Source organism: Amphiprion ocellaris, chromosome 22, assembly GCF_022539595.1.
Source record: "Amphiprion ocellaris isolate individual 3 ecotype Okinawa chromosome 22, ASM2253959v1, whole genome shotgun sequence".
Lineage (NCBI taxonomy): Eukaryota > Metazoa > Chordata > Actinopteri > Pomacentridae > Amphiprion > Amphiprion ocellaris.
The window spans coordinates 20,527,742-20,547,884 of NC_072787.1; the positions used below are offsets into that span (position 1 = coordinate 20,527,742).

Consider the following 20,143-nt stretch of genomic DNA (forward strand, 5'->3'; position numbering starts at 1 on the left):
GATGGTTCTCAAGATTTGGAGTTTTGGCCTTTCAGAACTATTATCATCTACTTTCCTCACTGAAATGATAATATTTGTTTTTGTGTTGCAGGAATGGCGTCAGAGTTTGGCGTTCGTGGTTACCCTACAATAAAACTGTAAGTGTTCCTATTTGTTTTGATTTCAAAATTCAAACAAAAAAAACGTGAATTTGCTATTTTGACACTTAAAAACAAAACTAAGTCCACATGTGATTAAATGGCTTAATGAATTTACAGTAAATCCAATACTTCATTAAATTATTTAAATACGGTGGTTATCTGTGATTTACCTTTGAGGAACTGACGTGTTCTAGTAGTTCTAGGCTGTAATTCAGTGTTACATCATATTATATCTTATACTGTAGCTGTTATTTTGCCCCATGTGTCTAAGTGTCGCTATCACGATCCCTTTTCCCCCTGTTGCGTTTTATCCCTTGAGGCCTGGCCTGTGGAGGTGTTCTTAGATAGCATATTCAGGAGGGAATAAGGTGTTATTGCGTTTTCCTTAAGGCATATCTAAGTGACAAACACCGTTGACACATTTCCAGCTAAAAGTTTATTAGGTTTAGCACTCCTGAAAGCTGTTAATTGTACATTTATCAGGGGATAATCAGCTTTACTGATTAAAATTTACATTTGCCTCTTGGTAATATTACATGCTTGTCTTTGGTAAGTTCCAAAATCGCTTCAGTTTATCTTGTAATCCGTTGAACAACAAATGTAGTCTGTGTGGTTTCTTTTCCCGACTGTTTCAACTGATACTCATCTTGAAAGTTACTTGAAATTACTTCTTGAAATGCAAATTTATGACTTTAGGTAGACACCAGCTGCTTAACAGCAGACTTCATGTTGATGTGAGATAAATGATCATCCGGCATAGCGGAGTTTCCTGCACGTATTTGAAACCGAATCATTCATCTGCACACTGTCATAATGGGCTCCCCATTTAGTTTCATCAAGCTCATTTGGGGAAAGTGCCACAGGATCACGGCAGGGTTCACAACATTAAACCAAGCAAGTGATGAAGCATCCATCGAACAATATGAGACACCTCCCTCAGTGACAGAAGGAGACTTGATTTAGAGTTCTGTTTCCCCCTGAGTTCATTAAGTCCTGTGGGCTGATGCAACCTTAGCAATCCTTTAATGCGTCGTGCTTGTTGTACGAGCTTGACTGAAGCAGTTTTCTTGACTGGAACTCAATTAGGAAAAGTAATTTGGTGAGTTTTTTTTACCTTCAGTGGTGCGATTATTTAGATTAAGTTGACCTTTGTGATGGATGAGGTTTTACTTTTAGTTACTGTTTCATCAGAATGTTTTCTTAGAGACAGGTTTGTCATGCTTAGATGTCAGACAGACTTTAATTTTGCCAAACACAAGGGCTGTCTCTAATGGGCTGAAAGAAGGCTACAGCTAATGTTTAGTGTTTTTTATTACTGATTTATCTGTTGATTGTTTTTTGGACTGTATATTATTAAAGGCTTTGACAATAAAATGTCAAAATGGTGAAAACGGCCTCAAGAAAGTCTAAGAGAAGCAGTTCAAACCCCAAAGAGGGTCAATTTACAATAATATATCTGCTTTGTTTTTCTGTAGGGCATGGTGAACACTGTGGTTTGTTAATTTATAAGCCCCTTACTGTTTTTTTACCCACTTACACGACTTCATTACTGTCTTTAATGTGAGCCTTCACCATACACACTAAAATCAATGGATTATGCTGCAGGTGTGGACTGTTTTTACTGAGTCTGAAAAATCAATTCTAAAGATTGACTAATTTTTAACCTTTGGGCATTTCAGGTTTTCAATTTCATCCAATTTAACTTCCAGCTACTCTTGTTTTAGCTGATATTTTAATTTTGGAAACTTAAATGCACTAATTAATCTTTTTATTTTATTATCTTTGCCTTTTAATATTTTGGTATTTTTCGAGTTTATTTGTGTGACGACATCTTTTATTCTCTTACTTGGCCACAGTGTGAATGATGCCTTCATACGTGAATGTATTCTGGGGTTATCTAATGAATAAATGAATGAATTTGTTACACCTACTTCTTAATGTACGTATCTGTTCAGCCGCCATATGACAGCAACACAATGCTTAAAAGAATCCAGGCACGGTCAACAGGTTCAGTGGTTGTTTACACCAGATATTAGAGAGAAACGTGATCTAACTGACTTCAATGTGGGATGATTGTTACTGCCAGATGGGCTGATTTGAGTATCACAGAAATGACTAAGCTCCTGGGATTCTTACAATGACAGTCTCTAGAGTTTTCAGACAATGGTGCGAAACCAAAAAACATCCAGTGATTGCCAGTCCTTGTTATTGACAAGGTCAGACAATTGCTAGATTGGTTCAAGCTGCCAAGAAGGTGGCAACAACTCAAGTAGCATTACAAGAGTGCTACTGAGCAGAGCAATTCTGAATACACAACAATTTGAAGTGTATGGCTCAGACCAAAATAGGCTTTTTTCCTATGAGCGAAGAACAGGCATTTCAGGCTCACCAAATCTGGACAGTTAAATACTGGAAAAAATGCAGATGGTAGGTTCAGAATTTGGAGTAAACACTATGAATCAATGGAGCTACCCTGCCTTGCGTCAACGCTTCAGGCTAGTGGTGGTGAAAAAGTATGATTAGTGTTTTCCTGGCGCACATTAGGTCCCTTAATACCAACTGAGCATCGTTCTAATGCAACAGCCAGAAATGAGTGTTGCTGACCATGTGCTTTCCTTAATGGCAACTGCAAGCAGGATAAGGCACCATTTAACAAAGTATACATCATCTCCAGCTGGTTCCAAAACATATCAACGAGTTCAGTGTTCAGTGAAAAGCAGCACTTTTGAGATGTGATTCAAAGAGAGTCACAGCATGAATCTGCAGCGACTGTATGATGCCATTTTGTTGAATCTATGCCACAAAGAATTAAAGGTCCCTGCACCGTATTAGAAAGGTGTACTAATAATCAAAAAAGAGCAGCTGGATGCAGATAGTAGTTGCTGTTTCCGCTTGGTTCAACAGCAACAACAATTAATCAGTTGTTATAATAGTTGACTAACCAGACAGTTTAATTTGAGCTTTTCCTTTATCATTCTTCCCTTTCACTCTTGTTTTGTGTGTGTGTCTCTTTCTTAGGTTAAAGGGTGATCTTGCCTACAATTACAAAGGACCAAGGACAAAAGATGACATCGTGGAGTTTGCCAACAGGGTGGCAGGGTAAGTCCCAACATTTCAAAAATATAATGAACTGAGTAGAAGTTTTCTTATTTCACAGGAAGACAGGGTATACTAATGAAAGCCATCCACGTCAGCTTATCAATGCCGGCCATATTTGTTTCACAGCTCAATGGATTGCTGCCTCTGATGCTCTACTTTAAGCCACTGTATAAACTGAGCCTGACAGATTTCCCTCCTCCTTGAGGGAAATCAAGCTAGATCCGTGACAGAGGGGTTGATCAAACGCTTGGCTCTGATTTTGAGTCCAGGGCTGCAGGTTTTTCAATCCCCACTGGGTGGAGCCACAAGTATACAGATCAAGACTGCACACATTAGTGCATCATTGTTGTGGTTTTTATTTCAATGTTCATCCAAAACAACTCATCCCTGTGGGTTTAATTCCTCCAGACCAGCAGTCCGAGCTCTTCCCAGCAAGCAGATGTTTGAGCACATGATGAAACGGCATGATGTGCTCTTTGTGTACGTCGGTGGGGAGTCTACCCTTAAAGTAAGCCCCAGTTCTGTCTCCCATGCATGAATCGAGATGCTAAAAAAACAAAGGCTAAAAAACAAAGTCTATATTGATTGAATGATAGAAGCACAGCTCTGCCGCATTTGTACTATGGTGTTAACAAAGAATAAATTGCGTGTAATAGCTTTCAGTGGTCATCCTTTACAGCTCTCACTTACTGAAAGCTGTAGCATAAATGCTAAAAGACTCTTTTTTGTGTTGCAGGAGAAGTACAACGACGTAGCCTCTGAGCTCATTGTTTATACTTACTTCTTCTCGGCTTCAGAGGAAGTCTTGCCAGAGGTAAAGCTTTGAATATGCATCATTTATTTCAGTCTTTTGAACGTATTATGGAATGAATTTCAATAAGATACATCTGTTTAATATTTCTGTCATCATATGGTTTTGATAATCTTGGGTATTGTGCCTCCAGTTGATGTTTTTACGTTTGTTGCTTTGCTAGTTTGAAGTAGATTAAATGATTAGCTTATATTATCTTCCTACAATGGCATGTTTTTGCAGTGATCAAAGAAGTCTACCAACAGTACTGTTCCAAATTCTCCAGGTGCACATTTTATGGCGCTGGCTTTAAAGTAAAGTCTTTTTTGTGTTTTCAACAGTCGATGTCTTTGCCAGAGCTTCCTGCAGTTATAGTGTTTAAGGACGGAGCCTACTTTACCTATGACGGTGAGTATTTTGTCTTCAGTCGCTGCTGTCTTGGATGATGAGCTTAGATGTTTTCTTCAATTACTTTTGAATGAAAAGTAGTTTAAGGGAACAGCAGGGTGCCGTGCTGTCCACTGTTCCTTCCTTCCTCCTTCTATCCGCTCATATAATCCTTGTAACTGGAGCTCTGTTCCTCCAGTTTCCCCGCTCCTGCCACTGTTCTTTCATCTTCCTCACCACAGTGAGTTATGGTGTGCCTGGCCCATCATAAAGCACCCAGGGCTCTGCCCACTATTGTGTGTGTGGTTACGCCTGTGATGTTGTGGTGGTTTGTCTCTGGGCGAACATACATAGCAGCCCTGGGTGGATGGACTGCCCTGAGTGGGTGTGAAAGACCACAGTTTAGGCCAAAGAAACCAGGGCAGAGGTTATACTGTATATACAGTAAGACAAAATCAAGAATTGACTCGCTGAAGCAGCCATTGGGTCTGAGCAAAAAAAATCAAATTTGACATAAGCGGTTTAGAGGAGTTGCCTTTTTCTCTCTTGCTCAGTTTGAAGCTTCTCATCGCATCAGCGTTAGTTCCCCGCGTTCCTCCATGATGTCTACTATTTTGCTGCCGCTTTGGGCCTGAGCTGGGAGGCGGAAGTGGAAGTTAAGAGCATCGAGGCACAGAGCCAACACAAAGGGGCACCAGTAGTGGCTGTTGGGGAGGTTAGGCGTGCGCTGTATCACCCGGAGAACAAAATCCATCTCTGCCACCGCCTGTGAGTTCATATCTATCTGCTCCACCTGACCATTACGGAAGGCGGGCTTCCTGCTCCAGAACCGCAGCAGGTTAGGCTCACCACAGTGGACACTGATGACAAAAACTCCACACTCTGCAGAGTCCCCCAGGACCCTGATGCGGAGGATTTGGTGACTGTCTGGCATTGCCATGGTGACGGTGTATTAAAGATGACAAGCACTGAGAAGGAGAGCAGCGTGGCAAAATGACATGGATGCATCCTTCCTTTCAGTCCTCCAGGAACTGCAGAAGAAGAACACTCTTATTATCTGGCATTGAGGCAGAAAAATAGACTGTAGCTCATTAAGTTTAAGCATTTACCTCCAATGACAGCCAAACAGACATTTCTCCAGTCCCAGAAAGAAAATAGTTTGCCTGTTCTGTATTTGCACCACCTGTGGTCTTCAGCATCTTTTTTTTTATGTCCAACTGTGCTGCAGTGTTGATCAGAGGACGGGTGTCTCTGAAAATGCACTAACTAGGCATTGGATAAAACATCCAATGTACCTTATGTGGTTTCTCACTTTGCATGATGTTCTGTCAGAAGCTTTTTATCAAATGTCATTTGGCTAAACTTGCCAGACACATTTACATAGGCACTCAGTTACACCGTTTTATAGCAGACTGTGACGTTTATTGAAGTAAGTGGATATTATTGTGTATACCATACATATTATGTTTTTTATGAGCTGCATTGTTTTTATCTACTCGCTTTAGAAGTTGGCAGTTCCCAGAATATGCAAACAACTTTTATCATTTACCCCCCTGGTATTTGTTCTTGTATGTATTTTGTGAAGATGCAGATTCAAAATACTTATTAGGAATTCGGCGCACACTTGCTGTTCTCACTGTGCAGGTCTGTGTTTTTAAAGAATGGGTCCCACTGAGCAAAGCCACGCCATCCAAACACAACCTCTCGCTTTGTGTAAAATGATATTTGACATATTGATGTTCAGCTTTGATTGCTTTAGTGCACATCACAAACAGCGGCATTCCTTTTGAAGAGCGCTGTTAAAATATCGTACAGCACAGAGGCTCATGCATATTTAATTACTTAAATCCTCAGTTTCATACTCCTATACAGGTCTGCACTGTTATTTTGCTTGAAGCGCCAAGTTGTTTTGATCATTGTGTGTTTGCAGGGAAAGCTTCTGGCCGACATGTTAGTGCTGCAGGAAAACAGACCAACATAATTAGGATGTATGTTCATATGCACAGCATGCTATTTGTAACTGCTTCGGTTGCCAACATAGTAGCCTTCAAACATGTTTTTTTAGTCTTAAAACTCACCAATTAGAGCTCCTTATAAAGCTACCTGTTAATCTGCTTCAGTGGTTGCTGGTTTGGCCTTGATGCTCCTTCTTTGGAAATGTCAGTAAACCTGCCAGCTGTGAGGCATGCAAAGAGCAACCTCTTTGCATGCCTTTATTTGGAGAATTTAAATGACAGGCTGATTAACAGTTCATGAATGTGATGACAAGGTGAGGTCACACGCAAACAGGTGATAACACAATGATGACGCTTTGTTGTGGCACACATGGACAGTATTCACTCCGCTGGTTATTTGAATCAGCAGCGACTGGCAAGGTCAGAGTTAATGACGTGTTGATGAAAAGCTCAATAACCGGTTGTAATTTTTCTACAATAATCAAGGGCAGAAAGGGCAGAGAGGCTGGTATGTCATGAAATAAATGTTTTACATCTGGGAATTGAACTCTGGCCTTTAGGCTACTGGATGACTGACTGGTTCAGACTGAATGATTTGGGGAAAATATCTCATTTCAATTTTTCCTGACAGATACTGCGATTTGTTTTACGCTATATTTTTTAAAGTCATGCTTGAGTTCAATATTCACTGTGTTAAAGATTTAAAACATGAGAGAGCATTACATAAGGAGGATGGCATGAATTTGTAAAGCCGTTGACATGACAGTTTAAACTCTGGGTCAGACGTGCTGCAAAATGTACGAGGTGCAGTTATTAAATATTAACACTTGGCTCATGTCAGTCAAACTATACCATGCATCCCTGAACCACTTTGTATGCACTGATCAATGGACGAGCATAAACCCATGAAAGTTTCAATCAGCTTGGATTAAATACAGCTGAATACAGCATTAGCCTCATGATTTATCAGCCACACCTCGTACACTTTAAATTGCAGCATTTGTGGTGTACTGAATTACTGATTATTTCAAATTACAGCTGGTTTGAAACCCTAAGACTGGTTGTAAATGTTGATGACGTGCCACTTTAAATTTAATCTCTAGGTAAAAAAACACAACATTATTTAATTCAGTATGTTCAGCCATTTCATCATTACATTGTCACTTGTCATGTATAACCAGAACCTTTGGCTAAATATTAGCTAATGTTAATACACTTAAGATATTACTCTATAACAGACTGAATGAAGACGTTCACTCACTTGGACGTTTCTCCGCTTTTGCTAGTATTTCGCTAGCACTAGCACAGTGGTGAAACATTTCAAACCTACTTTTAATGCATGGTTTCTGACTTTTTGAAATAGGTGAAAAAAACATCTTTTAAAATAAGTTTTGATGCACTTCTTTTGTTGTCTTCGCTTCCCGACAGCATGTTAAGAGTAATTACCACTTTCCCAGTTGACAACAGTTCCTGAAGACTTCTTTGCAGCTTCTTGTACTCTGTTAATTACAGCTGTGCTTAACATAGCTTTTACCAGCATTTTTAAAAAAAACTACTCAGCTGAGAATATTTGCTCCGAAGCAGTTAATGGAAACAAGCCTAATTTGCATTTTCTTTAGGGATAAGCAGATTGAGGTTTTTTTTTGGTTGCTTCTTATCAGATTTTAGTCATTTAATAATTGGTATCTGCTGGTACCTGATACCAGCAACTACATAATCCATACTTTTAGTTGTATAGATTTGTTGTAGTACCAAGGTTTGCCACCAGGTAGAGCATTTTGCTGTTGGATACTGTCATGAACAGAGGAAGTGGGCACGTCCATGTGTTTATCGATTAAAGGAGCACTGTGACAAAGACTGTTGTAAGGATATTTACTTCAGGCCAGTGAATGATGTTAACTTAAACTGGGATGATTAAGGGCAGCATTGCTACATCCCAGTGGAACATGTGACGGCTGTTTTTGCAGCTTTTTTCACATTTCTGTTTGACAACAAACACAAACGAAGAATCAGCTATATGTTTACGCTAATATTGATTATTTTCTCCATTTCCGGAATCAACCCCATAGAAAATTCGGGATGAAATTTAATGGGCTTTTTCTAAACAACTAGCTGCTACATTTCAACTCACCAGAAGTTATACATTACAGCTTTAAGTTTTGTGTGACAATAGGTTTGTTAAGTCTTTTCTGTGCAACCGGCTGATTTTAAATGCAAATAAACAGCCATCTACAAATGGTAGCCTCATTTGGGGCACTAGAGGAAAAGTCAGTAAATCACTTAAGCATGCAGGAATCATCAACTGGGGACCATTATTGTTGAAAACTCAAGGAACTCATCCCAGTGGAGCATCTGTTTTTCACATTTTTGCATGACAGCAGATGGTACCAAAGAGCCTGGGACAGGTTTATGCCAATATTCATCGGTTCAATATTCCCAGGACCAGCCCTGAAGAAACTTAGGGATGAGAATTAATTTGCTTTTTTGAAACATTTACTTATTTATTTATTTATTTATTTATTTAACGACATTTGAAAAAGTCGCTTCAAATTTGCATGACAATTATACTAAAACACGACTAGCGGCTACTTCTCAACTCGTCAGAAGTTCCACGTTATAGCTTTCAGTTTGTTGTAGAAATCGGGTTTTGTGCTTTTTTTGTTGAGACTTCTCTATGCAGTGGGCTGTGATCTAACTGTAAATAAACAGCAATCTACAAATGGCAGCCTCGTGACGAGAGAAAAAGTCGCTTACATCTGTAGGAATCATCCTCTGGAGACCATCAATGTTGAAAAGTCGTGGCAATAAATCTGATAGATGTTGAAATATCTTAATCTGAAATAAAGTAATGGGCCAAATGCACTAAATGCATCTCCACATCTTCAGTTGTAGAATCACTGTATAAATGTCTCCCAATCAATGTCTTCTTTACGCCAAATAAAATTCCTCGTCAGCCTGCTTTTTTCCTTATCAGTTAGCAGACTCTATGACTAAGCAGCACATACAGTATCCTCCAGTGGCTCCCATCCCCTGCTATGTTTTTTTGTTGTTGTTGTTGTGTTTTATTTGCTTTTTGGCATCCAGCCAAAGCATCTTCATTGTTAATCTTGAAGGTTTTCTCCATATAGTGAGAAAGCAGGAGAAGCCGTCTTGCCATTACACTGAGCTATCTGTCATGTTTAAACACATGAATCTTTTCATCCTCTACCACCTCCTGCGCCTCCTCCTGCTCGAGTTATCTTTGATGATGCTACCTTCCTCCCCTATTTTTTTCTCTCTGCTGCAGTTTCTACTCTATTTGCATTGTCTTGGAGGTCTTCTGTGCCATTAACCTTCATCCTGGAAATGTGTCAGAGCTGCCTCCTCCCTCTGCTCCCAACTCCGACTCTGGATCATCCTCTCTCCACCCACTGCCTGTTTGTATTCCCCCTCCTGCCCCTCATCTTTCTCCCTTGTCTCCCACTGTGTGAACTCTGGGCTGACAGGCTCCTGTAGGGCAGTATGGAGATTGTAAAGCTGGCGCCCAGGAAGAGAGCAGCTCTAATTTGTTTCAAGGTGATGCAGGTTCAGTCGGCATGGAGGTTCATCAGGCTGTACAATCTCAGTATGGGGCCTCCAGCTCTTTGGGAGCTGCGTGCTGTCTATAAAGCCAAAACATCTGTGGAAAGAACTCGCCGGAATGTCTACCAGATCGACTGAGTCAGCAGCCTTAACAACAAGGCTCCTCTGCCTTTGCACAGCAGCAGCAGCAGAAGCACAGAGAAATAGATTCTAATACCACTGTCAGCTACGACCTTGGGGTTTTAAAAAGCGTGTTCTAGGTTTTAAGTTGTCATGTTCAGTATTGTGCTCCCAGCTCCTTTGGGTCCCAGCAGCATAAAAATCATGTTAAAAGTCATCAGTGTTCTTGTAAATACTGTAATGGTAGCAGAAAGGTCGCGATAACTTATTAACATGTCATAATGAGGTCCTAGCTACATTTGACATCAATTACGAGCATCCTGTAGCCTCTCTGGGCTGGAGAAAACAGTGTTGTGCAAGCAGCCTCGCTACACCCTATTTATACCCTCCAGGGACAGACTCTCACTTCCGTTTGCATGTTGCCTCCAGATGTTGAGGGAGAAACAGCATGTGTTTCACATTCAGGAAGCAATCCTTTATTTTACTTTATATTTTTTTTATTTATTGCACTTTATGATTCTTTTTTTTTCTTCTCCCGACACGTCTGTTGAATTATGCATTTGCTCCAAGTGTGTTGAAGAAAATCTGCAAAAACTTTGCAATTGCATGTATGTATGTTTGGAGAATTTACAAACCAAATCTGATTTTAAAACCGAAAAGCATAATAGCTGTGAAAATGAGGTCAGCTGAGCTAGCGTCCCAAAAAACAAAACATCATTATTGGTAAATGAAAATGACAGTTTTTTTTTAAATGTTCTTGACAACCAGCTGTTTGATAAATAGCAAATTAATCTTGAAAGGTGATTCTGGACGATTGAGCCTGAACAAAATGTTCTTTTATTTATGTCGTGACAGTCTGTTGCTTTTTGATTGTTTACATCTGCATCGATTCCCAATCTGCTCCCTCTGAGTCACACACCATTGAGCTGTTCCAGACCTGGATAGCCCCCCTGACTACTTAAGGCAAAGGCAATCCACTGTCACAACAATTTCTGATCATTGTTTATCTGACCAGTGTCTGTGAATGCTCGGCTTTGTGTCCTCCCTCCTGATTCCCTGTGGAGCATACAGGTGGTAAACACTGTGATCTTCTTACAATCCAGGCATCAATACACTCTTCTGCTTTGCTTTTAATATAGACAGGCTGTGCCCTGAATGTCGATAAGCTGCGCTGCGCTTCTGCCTCTGATGGTTCTCCGTCTCTGTTGCAGAGTATGAGGACGGTAGCTTGTCATCGTGGGTGAACAAGGAGCGCTTCCAAGGATACCTGCAGATTGATGGCTTTACCTTGTATGAGCTTGGAGAAACAGGTGGCGTATGCAGTTGTCATCCATAATCTAAGATCTTTACCCCCAAATTGCATATTTCTTGTTTGATCTGTTTTCCAAAGTTGGATTTTTATTTATTACTATATATCAAAATGGCTTACGACTTCCTTTTTCCATGTCAACTGTTATTTTCATTGTAAATTCATCTGGTCTCTGAATGTGCTTTGACAGATTCAAAGAGATATGACAATACCGCACAGCACATCACTAGCACTATTTTTTTTGATTAGTAGATTTAGTTTTTGTTGTATGAAATGCTACTAAAACATTGAAAACTGTCCAGCATGATTTTCCAGAAATGAATGTTTCCAACCAACAGTCCACAACCTCAAAATATTCTGTTTACTATCACATAAAGCAGAAAAAGACAAAGACATTGTCACTTTTGAAAAGCCAGAACTTGGACAAAACAGACAAAATTTAATTTCTGCTGATTTAAATGGCTCTGTTTTGTTATTTGTGAGCCTAAGTTCTGTGATTTTTATTATAATTTTTGTGTGTATGTCTTTTATACTCTTTATGACTATGGAACCAAAGTCACTTGCACATATTTTTAAATTACATACTGACTGCAAGCATATATCATTTGATGTGCATCAGCACTTTACACACAGCTTCACTCAACCCGCCTGCTTAATTTTATTATGTTATAAATTCCCTAATGTTTAGCATCCCCACCCCCCAAATATCCTTTTCTACAGCGTGGCAGCTTTTTAATTAAGAATCAAATACTATAGAGCTGCTTTTGTCAGGAGTTGCTTGTAAAAATATCAGCCTTCAATGTGCATCGGGGCCGTGATAGAATAGACGATCCCTTCCCTACAGATACAGCCCATGTTGCTCTACTGGCTCAGAGAGTGAAATACAAACTGCCTCTTAAACAGCAGTAAATTGATGCTCTGTGGAGAGAAAGCTGCTTTCTAATATTAGATACAGCATTTTCCTCCTTTTTGTGCATTTTACTGACATCAGTGATGCTCAATGGGTGGATGTTGCTTACATTTGCTACAGTTTCAGTTCTTGAGTTTCATGTCTCGCTGCTTATTGTATTAGCAGTTCTGGATGTAAAATGCTCTCTATAGGATCCTAATTAGATAAACACTGAGTGACTAATTAAAGACTACATAGTTTTGACTGATGTGCATATGTGAAAACAGTATAGAATTTCCCAGCTTTTCCTCTGAAGGCTTTTCTGTCAAGTATCAGATTTCATGAACTCGGGTTCAGTACAGCTGGTGGAATGACAATTTATGTTCCAAAATCCCCCATCCCACACATCATAAGTCACACTGACACACAACTTGGTGCCCATCTCTGAATCCCAGTGCGGCCAAAATCAATGAGTAGTCCGAAACTATATTTAGATTTGTTTTTGAGCTAAAAATGAAGGGACAGAAACTCAGACAAAGATCGGTAGCATATTGAAAACAAAATATGTTTTCATTTTCTTAAAATTTCGCCCTTAAGCATCAAACCAGCTGCAAATCCTGACTAGATTTAGACACTGAAACAAAAGCAGCTTCAGAAACAACACAGGCCACGAACAGATGAATGAGAAAAGGTGCCGGCCCAGTCTATGAACATGTTTGAGAAGATTCAAAGAAATATGATATAAGGCTTATAAATTCAATAACATTACTGCACAGCACTTCAAAAGGGCTAATAGGTCTTTCTTTAAGCTTTTACCAGAAAATCTTGAAATTTGAAGGCCTTGAGTCTTAAGGGCATGAAACAGTAAGTGATTCAGAAGTGCTTTCTGATGCATTAAGGTATGAAGCAGATCTTCACTCTTTCACCCTTGATGTGATTGTGATTACTACTTTGGCATTGTTTAAAAGAAGAGAACACGAAACTCCTCAACCTGAGTGACACACTTAGTAACTTGTAATGACTGAACAGCTTGAATTATTCTCTCGGTTTGGAGGACGGAGCTGCAGAAAACAACACCAGACTGGTGCGTCAGTGTTGTTCCAGTTCATCTGTGGGTCAGAAGTAACACCTAAAACTCACAGAGGGAGACTTGATGCCAGAGGGCAGCAGGGTCCTCATGAGATTTTGCCGAGATGCACTCGAGAAAGTCTATCCAGCCGTAATAAGGAGATGCTCGAAATAAAATGCTGCATTAAGTGTGAAAATGCGGTTCACCGGTCATGCAGCTGGTGCAAGAAAATGTTTTGTATATAAGGTTTATAAGTCTCACTAATGACTTTAATGACATTTAATAAGTCTAGCATTTAATATAGGATGTATAAACAATCAACAAGGACCATTTTTGCGTTGCCGGTTTGTGAAAAATCCTCCTCTAATGTATTGTGTGCCTCTGATCCTCTGGATACCAGCTGCAAAATGATCAACAACCTGTTTTCTTTTACATTTCCAGCCTTAATGATTATGTTAAGCCTATATCGATTGCACTTACATTCATAATTCAATCAGTCAATCATCAATCAAACCTATATAACACTTGTAAAGCAAGTCAAATGCAATTCAAATTTCTTTATAAGTGACTGACAAAGGATCTTAAAAATGGGTTTAGAGGCTGATGCACTCCCCCCCAAAAAACAATGAAACTGCATAAGATAAGCTAAGAAATGTGCAGTTAAGATAATAAGTGATAAACTACTAAATAAATGAGATAAATAACTATTTCTCTCACCTTTATAGAGAATGAGAAACCTTTGGCACTTTACTAATGACACCATTTATAGGTGTGATGTTTAATGAAACCCCATCAGTATTATTAATAGGCTGTCAGCATTTACAATTACATTGTTGCCACACAGAACATCTAAAACCAGCCAGGGAGATTTTAATACTCTCTAAACCCACATGTTGAGCTTAGAAATGGCTTATAAGGGATCTGTAGAGCATTAGTAAATTATTAAACTCATAGTTACAACTTAAAACTCCCACATAAATGATGGTTTTTTTTTTTTAAGACAATGCTACTGTTTTAACTGCAAATTGCGGCATTTTCTTGACTTGGAAACATTGATGCCATTATTCTAAATAATCCTGCAGTGCTATAAGTCCCTGTGCTCATCCTCACAATGCACTGATGAAGGGTGCTGCTATGCTGATTATTCCAGCACAGGAATAAAATCAGCTTCCATCGCAGTAGATTCTGTGTGCCTTGTTAGGTGTTCAAAGATTACACGGACGTAATTCTGAACATTTCAACAGGTTGAATCCTCATGAAGCAGCATTGTAGGGAAAAGAATAACAAAACCTTGCATCTTTTTCCCTCTCTAACAGCCATAACAATAATGCAATCAAAGTTATTTTAAGTACAATATGCAGAGGTGAATATAGCTGCATTGAACACCATCCTAATTGGTGCATGTAAAATATTCTTCCCTCTCCTAAAGCCAATCTGTCCACTATCTTTACATAACTAGTGATGGGTGACCAGCAGGGGGCAGCCTGGCACTCTCATCCGAGCAACAAGGGCTTTCTAGCCTCAAACCATGCCAGTCTGAATAACAGCCCTTTTAAGTTGTGTAACAGTTTTTTTAAGTAGACCTATTTGTCATGTTGTGGGTTTGGGTTTTGAATGGCACTGAAATAGCTCTTCTACCAGAAAGTGACCACTTGTTTCCTGTTCAACAAAGCAGAAAGCCCAAGCTAGCTTAATGTTTGAGTGATGAATGAGTAAAGCGCTCTCTGTGCCTCTTCCTTTCTTTATCCCCCCCTGCTGAAAGGTGATGCATCTCCACCACAGCCTTTTACCTGCCTGCCATTGTCTTCTCTTCCCCCTTTTTGTGTGTCCAATTGTGATTTGTAACGCTTGTCTACTACCTCAGGCAAACTGGTGGCGATTGCAGTCGTCGACGAGAAAGACCCCACAGAGGAGAGTGGCAGGTACAAAGAACACTCAAATTAAAAAGCATGGCTCTTCATAAATTACTTTACAGTTTTCAAATAAAGATAAGACATGTAGTTATTGTTTGGATCTTCCCCGCAAATTGCAACCATTGGCTAAAAAAAGGCTTCCACTTCATCTCATGTGGTATTTCGCCCTCTTCTCATTTGCTTTCAGATTAAAGGCCTTGATTCAGAGGGTGGCGAAGGAATACAGAGAACATTTTAACAGGTAAGGCACAGATACATGATGAGGTCAAAGATGAGAATCCAATTTATACATTTATTCTAGGATGGTGCGCTCACTGGGGAACGCTGCCTGTCTGTTCACAAGTTTATGCCGTTGTCAGGGCACGTCTGCTTTGTGTTGAGGTTCAGTAGAAAGGTAATTATGCAAAATGTCAGCTTCCAAATATAGGTGTTCTTTTCAGCTGTCAGTCAGGAACTCAACTCGGCGTGTATTAATGCATAATTTTCTGTTTTCTCCAGCTCCAATTGTGCAATAACAACCGGAGTCGGGGTGTTTATGTTACGTACTGTGCTGTTCGACATGTTCTTTTACCGGAGAGGAACCAGTGTAACGGGGAGGATTGGAAAAAAAAAAAAAGAAAGGCGAAAAACATTTTTTTTTTTTGCCTTTAGATTGGAAAAAAAAGATGATGGCAGATGCTCACATGTTTAACACAAGGCCTGTGCAATCACCTGCTGTTTGTGTACATCAGGATGATTTAGTGAGTGCAGTCGGTAGGTCATCCTTCAGCTGGAGGATCCGGGTTAAAGCAAACATGTGCTCCACTGAAGTGGCTTGAATTAAAATCAGCTGTAAGGTCGCTGCTGTAGCTCACCCTTATCTCTAATCACCCTCAGCGGGGTGGCAGGCAACAGGGGGGTTTCTACAAGAGTAAATAAAAGCAAATCCATCGCATTTCCATCATTATGCTGTGCTTACAGTGTGCCCCGCCGTTGACCATGTTGCCTCATCAGATAGATTTCAGCTTTTAAATGAAGAGGCGTATCTCAAACCGCCGTGATCAAAGTGTGTCTCCCTCTCCAGGCATTCCCATTAGGGCTGATTGAATTACACAGATCCCTATCATCAATTATACTACTGTCTGCCACACTACCCGGTGCTGTTTTTGAAGACTTCTGAGTTTTGAGATCCCCGCTGAGATCAGAGCTGCCTGCAGTGTTCTGACACACCTAAACGATACTTGTAATTACAAGTCGCCAGCTCGAGTGTTGCCCCGGATGGTGGGTGGAGGCAGGCACACGGAGTCAACAGATCATAGGTGATGAATGACATTTGAATGAGCTGATGCCGTTTGATGCACTCAGAAATGTCACAGTATTCAGCTTGCCCACCGTTTGTTGCATTTGTGGGTGTGTATGTATGTTGTGGGGGACAGGGCCTTACAAATTGCACTCGTGGGAATGCCGGATTTCGTCAGTTGGCGGGTGTGTGCGTTTGGGTGAAATCCTGCACCAGTCATTACTGTTGTGGCTTTTATATGCCAGTTGCCGCATGAAGGACTACACAAGAAGCCTCGTCACAAAGCTCTGCCACAAAATGAGACTTCTGACCCAAGATTTCAGTCCAAAAATGGGTTTGGACTCTGTGGGTTAACCTTAGGGCAACATTTGTAACATTTCAGGATACCAAAGGGTTGCACTAGTTTGTTCTTATACAGTACAAGCATGGCTTTTCTTGCATAAAGGAATGTCACACCCCTCTAAAGAGCTCCAAAGGAAAACCACTAGCACCAAAATGATGACGGAGAATGAAAATGGCATTTCAATTTTTTAAACTACCTTTCTGAATTAATTTTTTATTTATCAAATGCTCACAATCAACAGGAGAATGTGTAAATTTCAGTCAAATGAGGCATCACAGACTCATTGTCTTTCCTGTACATGGACTGATCATGCTTTCTTGTGTAGTTGCCCCCCAAAGGCCCATTCTGAGCCAGGAGAGATGCTAATGACTGAGCGTAATGTGAAAACGCGCAACTCAAAAGTGTATCTCTGCTCTGTGGACCGTTTTTGCATTTTTTGGCTCATGATTTGGGTTTATGGCCCATAGATTTTCACTATCCTGGTTCACTCTCACCTCACTCATCCAGCTGTTTTATGAGGTATTCCACTAAATGCTCCACTATTTTCTCTTGCTAGCTGCTAACTTTTCTTCCATTTGCTGCTGGGCAAGTAGGATACAGGGAAGCGTTTATCAGCAGAAGAAACAGATATTTTCCTCAGGAGCTGCACCACACTGGAGCTAAAAGGAGAGTGAATTTTTGGATTTGCATTTACCAAGTGGGAGAAAACACGACTGCAAATGCTAAATGTTAATGCCACTTTCTATGTGTGCAGCTATTTAGTAATATTCTCAATTTCATTAAATACAAGTGTAAAAATATCCTAAAGCTGTTACGAATGGAAAAATTGGAAACTTTTGTGCCTCCCAGTCGAAATATTACCAAAGACACTGTGGTAGAAACACCTCCTACACCCTCATCTGAATGGCAACCACTACACTTAAACCAACATATATGCTGCAACAATTTTCCTGGAAAATATGTATGCCACGCTATAATTCTAAATTCTTTTAATTATGGCTGTAAGGTTGGTGATTTTAGTATTTAATGAGCTCATAAATAAGTGATTTGCATCATGTCCAGAATGAATTCATGGTGGATTTTTCACCCCTTAGCCTGGTATTACTCACAGTTCCTGCATTGTTATTGTCATACCCACAGGTTGGCCCATAATTTCATTCTTGTCTACAAAACACCTTGTATTTTGAAGTATCTCTGGGAAATTCTGTGGAAGCCTGCTGGTTACAGGGATCAAATGATTTTTTAATGATTATTCTTGTCTATTATGAAGCACCCTCTGTGATTTGGCTACGGTTGAAATGTTGTTACAGATGGAGAAAACACTCCTTTCCTTGGAATTTTATGTAATTTGTTGGACCGTGGCTTAAAAGAACGCTTTTTTTTTTTACCCATGAGAACCATAAAACATGACAAGTAAAGTCAATAAATATCTACCTACGGTTATAAAAATCTTAAGTAAAATAGAAAACTAGGACACAGCAAGGGGAATATTTCAGTAAACACCCAAACTCTGTGAGCGTATTGCAAAACTTGACATCATTTATCAGAACAATTTGTTGCACATTCCAGTTTCTTGTGAATTTCTCAGGAAGTTACTCACCCTTATTTTTTTGGCCAGACTGCTCAATGGTCTGACCAAGAAATGTCAGTGGAAGGATGGACGTAGATGGTGAACAGGCCTGTAAATATTTAAGCTATTGAGGGTCCAAAGTATTCACAACAAAGCAAAACTGGAATGCATTTTATAAGCCTACATCTCATATCCCTACGCTGATGCTGCCAATCTTAAAAATGTGGATAATTCCCAAACAATTTCTGATCTGTATCTCATAGTATTGCAGTTTTCTTTGCCAAAGTTACCAGCTGACTTTTTGATGAGCTTTATTCCCAGTCTGACCCACTATTGTCAGCAAGATTATCGCTAACCTGGGCTGATTTTATATTGCTTCCCGTGGATGTATTATATAGTTCGGGCTCTTCATGATCATGTCATTCATATAAGCACAGGCAGTATTGTTTAGCACCCATGGGAAAGACGTCCTGGATGTGGCTATGATTCAGTTTGAATATAATGTATGTATAGAGGCCCACATAATCAGTCATTCAGTGGAAGTCGCTGGCTTTCCTGGACTTGTGCAACCCCCTTTCCTAGTCTACCCACAATATACTCTGCTCAGACATAGTGCAGTACAATGAGATACAAATTGAATTCCTCCTCCTGCCTTATCGTTTAGATAAATCACCTGAGTCTTTTCTGTGGCGGAATAGATGAGGAGAAACAGGAGACGGCACAGGATGGAGCTTTGGGTTTATTTTTTTTTGCCTGTAGTGACAAAAGGGATCTCTGGTTTTCCACAACGAGAACATGTGATTCCATTCAATCAGGTTTCATATTCATGTGCTATTGTGCATTGAAATTTGTGCTTGTGTTTTACAGTCCACCGAGACGGGGGAAAGAGTCCATTTTGCTTCATTTTTAATTTTTTTGGATGCACTGTTTCACGCCACTGATTTGTCTTTCATCTCCAGTGACTTCCAGTTTGGCCACATGGATGGGAACGACTACATTAACAGCCTCATTATGGGGTGAGTGTCTCATATCCAGCCTCCCTCTCTCTTCTCGTGTCATCTTCCTGTTTCTCTGCCTCATGTTACCTTCTGTCAGCTACTTATCCTGGTCCGCGCTGACTTGTAATGCCAGGCTCTGCCATTAAATATGCTCTCTTGTGGAGAAGTCAATTACACAGACAGACTGCCATTTCTTTTTTAGCGCTTTTAGCAACTTTAACCCCCCCAGACATCAGGCGCGTGCATGGGAAAAATGACGGCGCACAAGCTCCCTGCAAATCCGCTTGTGAGACGGCATGCTAGCTAGAGGAATATATGAGGAATTTACGGATGAGGCTATGCATGGATTAAATCTATAGTGGCTGTGCGCTTTAATAGCTTGCCAAAGAACAGCGCTAATGATGCAGTAAGACCCTGCTGCAGTAGCTTTATGCTCAGTCTGAGGCTGACTGTTAGGGTGTCATGCTCGGAAAGGCCCCTGCAACTGACATCCCCCTACTTTTAATTAGACGGAAGCCCACCAGTGTTACAGGCCAGCAGAGCTGTAGCAGTTGTCTGTTTTGTGTCTACTAACGTATAGCATCTAATTATGTGCGTCTGTATAATTTGGCGTGCGTGTGTTCGTGTGAGAGTCTGCGAACGTAATAGGCCGCTGCAGGATGTTATTTTAATTTGAGCATGTTATTGTTTGTATGTGAGAGATTATAGCAGACGTGGTCTC

At 40.2% G+C, this 20,143-nt stretch overlaps 1 protein-coding gene across 1 annotated transcript in view; it reads left to right on the forward strand.

Moving 5' to 3' along the window:
• The window catches only part of LOC111563843 (protein disulfide-isomerase TMX3), a 40,138-nt gene that overhangs the window by 4,677 nt on the left and 15,318 nt on the right, over positions 1–20,143 (forward strand). The window contains exons 5-13 of the mRNA XM_023263109.3: positions 92–137; positions 3,159–3,239; positions 3,648–3,747; positions 3,976–4,053; positions 4,371–4,437; positions 11,264–11,362; positions 15,184–15,241; positions 15,420–15,473; positions 19,384–19,440. Of these exons, the coding sequence (XP_023118877.1) occupies positions 92–137; positions 3,159–3,239; positions 3,648–3,747; positions 3,976–4,053; positions 4,371–4,437; positions 11,264–11,362; positions 15,184–15,241; positions 15,420–15,473; positions 19,384–19,440 (640 nt within the window). The remainder of the gene's footprint in view (positions 1–91; positions 138–3,158; positions 3,240–3,647; positions 3,748–3,975; positions 4,054–4,370; positions 4,438–11,263; positions 11,363–15,183; positions 15,242–15,419; positions 15,474–19,383; positions 19,441–20,143) is intronic.